The 7,011-nt window shown below is 40.2% G+C and overlaps 1 protein-coding gene across 2 annotated transcripts; it reads right to left on the bottom strand.

The window, feature by feature from the left end:
- Positions 1-752: 752 nt before the first annotated feature.
- ATP23 (ATP23 metallopeptidase and ATP synthase assembly factor homolog) lies at positions 753-6,979 on the bottom strand. 2 transcript variants are annotated; one of them, XM_075494615.1, is made up of 6 exons: positions 6,759-6,896; positions 5,995-6,093; positions 5,781-5,862; positions 5,352-5,489; positions 2,262-2,345; positions 753-1,296 (listed from the first exon to the last, which is right to left on the bottom strand). In XM_075494615.1, the coding sequence occupies exons 2-6, from the start codon at positions 6,075-6,077 to the stop codon at positions 1,093-1,095; spliced, it is 591 nt and encodes a 196-aa protein (XP_075350730.1). In that variant the 5' UTR covers positions 6,078-6,093; positions 6,759-6,896; the 3' UTR covers positions 753-1,092. The 2 variants fall into 2 exon arrangements, with proteins under 2 accessions (XP_075350730.1, XP_075350740.1); XM_075494625.1 differs by having other exon boundaries at positions 754-1,296; positions 5,995-6,040; positions 6,759-6,979.
- Between the last annotated feature and the right edge of the window lie 32 nt (positions 6,980-7,011).

Genomic DNA, 7,011 nt, shown 5'->3' with positions numbered 1-7,011 from the left:
CACCACAACTACTAAGACCTTGACATCCTATGAAGTTGAAAGCCTGTCTAAAAGGTTTTGCACTTCGTATGAAATAGTAACAATCAGGGCACCACTTCACCTTTTGTGGAACTAAATTTCCCACTTGAATTCGGAGCCAGTAACTGTTAACAGCAGCTATGCCTACAAACCTTTCACTGGAGACCCACATCTCCCTTACACCAGTGAACTGACCCTGTGCTTGAATCGCACCTTTAATTTCCAGAAAGAGAAGAAAACGTGGTTCTCTTGCATCCATTACAATGATTATAATACCTTATATTTGGAAATAACGGAGGAATGAGACAGGTTCTCTGAGACTTCGGATGAAGCTAGCAGCTTCTTGCTTTCCTCAGATGGACTTACCCACCTAACAAGTAGAGCAATAAGACCAAAAGCTACACCAACATTTTAGGCAAAGCTCAACCTGGTGGACAGACTCTCACCAATGCTTAATCCAGCTTGTAGGTTTGATCTGGTAAGCAGAATTGTCAGTCAAATTCCTAAAAAGCCAAAGGGTTTAATGTACCTGTAAAGTTAACATTAGATGAGCTGGAATTCCAAGAATTTCAGGAGGTGCTCAAAAACAAATGTAGCAGTTCATTAAATTCTGAGTTTAGCCATAGTTATTAAATCTAGACCCCAAGAGCTGTAGCTCAGGTGCTCATCTTTCAAAATGAAGTGATGAAGATCATCAAGTTTATGACTATATCAAAGATGGTGGAAATGTAAAGATTTTATGAAAAGATTTATTCAATAACAACAAAACTCTTAGAAACCAAGTCCTAGTCAGACTGAACAGAATTAAATGTGCATTGAAATGTGCAGATTATTTGACAAGTCATTGGGTGTACTAAATTATCTTGCTGGAATAACAGGTGAGGAAACACGGTTTTTAGTCTTGTTCATTTACTTTGTTTACTTCCATAGAAGTTGGCTCCTGGAAAAAGTTCACAAAATTAATTGATACATTTGATGGAATTGCTCTTTCCACCAGCACTGTGTGCGTAGACTGTAACTGCAGATGTTACAGAACAATCAGATATTAACATAATTTTTCACATTTTTTTTCCTTTACAAATTAGCATTATAGCGATCTCTGTTCTGAAAGTCTCTATAAGCACGTTTTGCATCTGTTTTACTGTGCGGGATTCTTCCAAAAGGTTCCAGATCATTGAAGCAGGCATCAAAAACTTCATCCACAGCTTTTTCTGCTGTTTCTTTGCTAACTTTTCTGACAGCCAGAATGGAACGAATTGCTCTGTCTCGTACACAAGTCTAAAGTGGGAATTAGATAAAGAAAAATCTGTCATTATTAGTATAAATAATTCTTTTCCAGATTTTGTCAAGTATTAACTCCTGCTACATACACAATAATTTTGTATCACAGAAGGGTCAAACAATGCCTGTAAAAAGCATTAAAGTACATTTTTGTTCCATCCTGTGTTAGCTATGTGTTTTAGTTTTCCATGTGCAAATAAACCATCTGGTAAGTAAAAGACATTCCTTAAAACAGGAATTAAAATACAATTTGGCATTTGTTGTAGGCATCAAGTATTTTACAACTTGACTTGGACACAAGAGAAAATACGTCAGAAACAGACATAAATACCAGTTAGTACTTTTCCAATTGAAATGCTATAAAACATAAAGGAAAGAGTCCTCTACTGGCCTTCATTTTAGTACCTCTCTTTATGGCAACTTTCGCTTACACAGTTTGTCTACTAAAAGATAAAGAAAGATGTAAACATCCCCAGCTACAAGCTAACTGTCACTCTAACAGGAGTAACTACCTGGGACTCAACCTGTAGTCTTCATTACTACAAAAAACCCCAATTAATTCCTATAAGACTTAACACACGTGGTTATTTAGAACCCTTGCCATTCTCCTTCCTCCAGTTTTCAAAGACGTTTTAGAGTTTTACTCACTTATAGCAGGTAAGGTATTCCCAGTACATTTCCTGCAAACCCTGGTTTTTGTTTGGTTCTTATTAACCATCCATTGTCATTGGTGATGATCTACAATATGAGTAAGTATTCAGGAATTTCACTCCAACAAAAATAGCACAGTGGAAAAAAAATTTATCATTAATCATTAAGGGTTATTAAATATTAATTAAGAGAAAGCAGCAAGTCCATGGCATCTACTTCTTTCTCTGATGTTTTCAGCTATGAAGGCCAAGATCAAATAGGTAAAGATGGCTCATAACAAGTCAGTAGACTTTAACATCTACAGTCTTTACCTGATGGTGTCCTTTTAATCCAAATTTAAACCTGGCTATTTCATTCATCAGTGTACAGTCTCCACTGAGATTAGCAGCTCGAATCTATTGAGAAAAAAAAAGCCACATGATCAGAGAAACACATAGAAATACAAAGTCAAAAAAGCTGTAACAAATTTTTTTCTTCAATATCTTTCTGGTGACTGCTGGTAGAGAATATTTCCAGGGCCACTTCTACTTACTAAGTACATATTACCCTTTATATCCACCCTCTCAGCCTCAATGAACTCCAATGTATTACTATAGAATCTGTAAGTTTTTGCAGGGACCAAGTCTCACATATTCCCAAAGCTTAAATGAATGAGCAGAAGAGATCACATGTATATGTATGTGTGTGTGTATATATATGAACTGCTAAAAGAACGTGGAAAATAATATTCTCCCCAGTCTATATCAGAAGCTGATACAAGAGTCAGGTAGAAAGGCAGATACCTTTCAAAGACTACAGCTGCAATACCAACAAGAGCAGTAACCCACCTGCTTTAGGAAAAGACACATTTAAATGAGTACGTATGTTTTAGCTTGTTAACTGTCTTGTCCTGTGCATTCTAATTTCTTTTGCCTGCCAACTATTCCACACCGTACTCCCTCAGTTAGGAAATATAACTAAAACTAGATTTCCTATAATTAAGTACCAGAGTGAGAATAAATGCATGGAAAATATGAAATATAAGAATTACAAAAGCTGGCAATAAAAATTGTAAACACCATATAATAAAATAAGTATCAAAAGACCTGAAGCAAACAAATAATCTCAACAAGAGCAAGAACAAGCACAATCTTGTTTTATATATGTTCTCTAATTTTATATTTGAGGCTTACACGATTTATTCTGCACTGTGTAAATACTTAGACAAAAGAAGCCCAAGTAGACGACAGTTAGTAATTCTGAATTATTGTACTGGGTTTACATGGCAAGATGCTGGCAGTGGGGGGCTTGCCGGGGTGGCTTCTGTGAAACAAGACAAGAGGCTGCCCCCATGTCGGACAGAGACAGTTTCAGCTGGCTTTAAAACAGACCCACCACTGGTCAAAGCTGAGCCCATCAGCGGTGCCGGTGGCACCTCTGTGATGATATATTTAAGAAGGATAAAAAACACTACATGGCAGCTGTGAGAGAGAGGAGTGAGAAAAATATGAGAAACAGCCCCACAGACACCAAGATCAGTGAAGAAGGAGGGGGAGGAGGTACTCCGGACACCAGAGCAGAGATTCCCCTGCCACCTGTGGAGAAGACTATGGTGACAGAGGTTGTCTCCGTGCAGCCTGTGAAGGAACACAGCGGAGCAGATATCCACACTGCAGTCCAAGGAAGACCCCACGCCAGAGCAGATGGACACGCCCTGAAAGAAGTTGCAGCCCATGGAGAGCCCACACAGGAGCAGGTTTCCCAGCAGGAACTGTGGCCCACGGGGGACCAACGCTGGAGCAGTCCATTCCTGAAAGACTGTACACGTGGAAAGGACCCAAGCTGAAGCAGGTCTTGAAGAACAGCAGCCCACGGGAAAGACCCACGTTGGAACAGTTCATGAAGGACTGTATCCCGTGGGAAGGACCTCACACTGGAGCAGGGGAACAGTGTGAGAAGGAAGGAGCAGCAGAGACAGTGTTATGAACTGACTATAGCCCCCATTCTGCATCCCCCTGTGCCACTTCAGGGGGAAGGAGATAAAAGAGTCAGGAATGAATGAGCAAAGTTGAGCCTGGGAAGAAGGGGAGGTGGGGGGGAAGTTATTTTTAGTTTTATTTCTCACTATCCTACTCTGTCATTAACAGGCAATAGATTAAATTAATCTTCCCCAAGTCGAGTGTATTTTGCCCATGACAGCAACTGGTGAGTGACCTCCATGTCTTTATCTTGATCCACGAGCTTTTTAATCTTATTTTTCTCCCCTGCCCTACTGAGGGGGGGGAGTCAGAGGATGCCTTGGTCGGTGCCTGGCAGCCATCCAAGGTCAACCCCCCACAGTTACACAGAATGGCTTTACTGATACTACATAAGGCTACTTCATTAAGTTTTATCTATAAAAAGATAAAGATAATATGTGACGGTGAGTCTCTTCCACAGCAAATATGAATTAAAATTCATTTTTATGAAGTCTGATTTGTTCTGTACCAAACTCATCATTTTGGTTCTCTCACATACTGTTTATAGGTGAAACCTGCACACATCTTAAGTCTGGAATCAAATAAGTTCTCATTAAAAACAAACAAACAACGCACAACCAAGGAAAAAAAAAAAACAAAACACAAAGCCACTATAACATTTTTATATCATTTTATATATTTAAAAAAAAAAAAACGTTAAAAAGCCACCTAATTCACACAGTCACAAGACTGTACTTTCATAATATTAATCATAAGGGTAAGTTTTTCTGTGGTAAAATGACATGGATTACATCAGAAATCAACTAAAACCACGTGAATACATGAGTCGCGTACACAAGAGCAATCTTTACCAGCCTGCACTCAGTTTAATTTCACCTCCTAATGCATCAATTTTTAAGGCCTTTCAAGCAGCAAATTCCTATGTCCTCCGAAATGGACATGGAGTCATAACTAAAGTGTACTAGTAGCAACATCACAATTAATAAAAAAAAAAAAATGTATGTTGTAGGAAAAGTTAACCAAAACAATCTAAACAAAAATAAGGTTACCATACTACTGTGATAACTACCCAACGTACCAAGATTTGCAGGGGAGAAAAAGAACCCTATAAACATTTGATTAATGTGTGAATGTGTTTTCATCTCTAACTACTCTCATTTCATAATAACCACTTCTTGTTACAGTTACACTCACAGTGATCACATTCTACTTAGCATGACACTGACTTATTAGTATTTGTGAAAACTAAATATTTGTTTTCTGAATTAAATTGTTTAGGTTGACTTGACAGAAAGGACAAAATGTACTAACAGGATAAAACCAAATGAAGTCTGTATAACTGCATGCCTATTTAAACATGAAGCACGTGTATTTAAACATGAAACATTCCTAATAACCAGCAGTAATTAATATAATGACAATGTTAGAAGCATTTTAACTTACCTCTGAACATGCTAAGTGTTTGACATTTTTAAACCAGTCAACATGTGCACGGCAGTGATCAAAAGCATGAATCAATTCATGTGTGACAACCCGGTTCATATGGGATTGGTGGCGAATGTTGTTCTGACACAGAACAATCTGTAGAAGAAAAAATATAGGTAGTCTTTTCACCAAGTTTCAACATCTCCCTTACTTCTCAGAGACCTAGCACACACCACCTACAGCATTTAGACTCTTTAGATCAGTGTTTTTCAACACTAACAGCCTCATCATTCTGCAGTGTACTAGTTCCAATACCATGGAACATCTTTCATTTATCTTGTATTCATGACTTTAACTCAGATATCAGCATTAGTAGATTTAATCCTAGTAAAAAACACTACAAAAAAAATTGTAGTCCTTCGAAAGAGGACAATATCCAATGTCTACCTGAGATGTGGCAGAATCAAAACCTCCGCTGACACAGCCATCACAGTTTTCACAAGAAAAGTGCCGGTCATTGAAGACAGTGCTGAAAGGCCCAAACAAAGTTATAGGGAAGAATTTGAAAAAGACCAGTAACTGGTCTTTAACCAGTAACTATGTAGTAACTCCATATAATAGTGAAGTTACTACACAGAACAAGATGAATTAGTTTACATACCAACCAGACTGCTTCATAGCCTCAAGAAGAAGTTGAGCATATGGATCTAGAAAAACATTGCTGCAATCAATTTCTCTAGACATAAGTTTTGAAAGTCATCTATAATCAAAATAAAAAGACAGTCAAGGAAAAAAAAAAGAAAAAGGAAAAGCACTACACATGCAAATTCATAGTTTGCAGTATTTATCCCCAATGCAACGCAACTGGCACCTGTTACAGCTCAGGCTATGTAAAGTGATATAGAATCATGATATAGAATCACAATATATACAAAGGTATTCCGGAATCAAGTCACTTCTGACATTGTTTTATTAGTAGTAGACATAAACAGAGTGGCCTATAGCGACCACTGTTTTCAGTAACAGTCACAGTCAACATGACATAGTGAAAAGGGCACAAGTGAACCGCAACAAACCCTCTTAAATTTTCAAGAGAAAGAAGTAGAGAAGGACCTTCTGACAGTGAGAAAAGCAGACAGCCACTTTTGAAATTGTACTTTCTTTGTCTTAACCAAAATCAATGTGTTTATGAAGCAGCAGCCCCATCCCGCCGACTGCTCGGGCCCTGTCCAGCCGCCCCGGGAGGGGACAGCGGCAGCGGAAGGAGAGCAGCTCCCGCCCCGAGACACTGCGGACCAAGGTCACCACCGCAGTCCGCGGCAGGCCGTACCAACGCGGGACACGGACGTCCCCGGTTCCATCCGGGACGCTCTCCGCTGGGCCAGGGCCGGGCCCGGGCCCGCCGGGGGACGGGGAAGCACTTACTCGTCTCCAGGGTCATCCTCAGCATCAGCTGGCACCTGTTGTGGAAGGTGAAGAGGCTGCGGACCAGGAAGCTCTGCGGCTTCTTGTTCCGGTCCGGGAAGAGCCGGTAGCCGAAGTCATCTTCCTCCTCCTCCCGCCCCTTCTCCTCGGCCACCGGCGACGAGGAAGCCTCCCCTTGCTCCATGGCCGACCCCTGCCCGTCCCCACGCCTGCCGGCCACCGTCCCCGGCCGCGGGGCAAAGGGGAAGAGGCA

Source organism: Mycteria americana, chromosome 1 (genome assembly GCF_035582795.1).
Source record: "Mycteria americana isolate JAX WOST 10 ecotype Jacksonville Zoo and Gardens chromosome 1, USCA_MyAme_1.0, whole genome shotgun sequence".
Taxonomy (NCBI): domain Eukaryota; kingdom Metazoa; phylum Chordata; class Aves; order Ciconiiformes; family Ciconiidae; genus Mycteria; species Mycteria americana.
The sequence above is the reverse complement of the archived record's forward strand: the minus strand, read 5'-3'. Positions and strand labels throughout refer to the sequence as shown.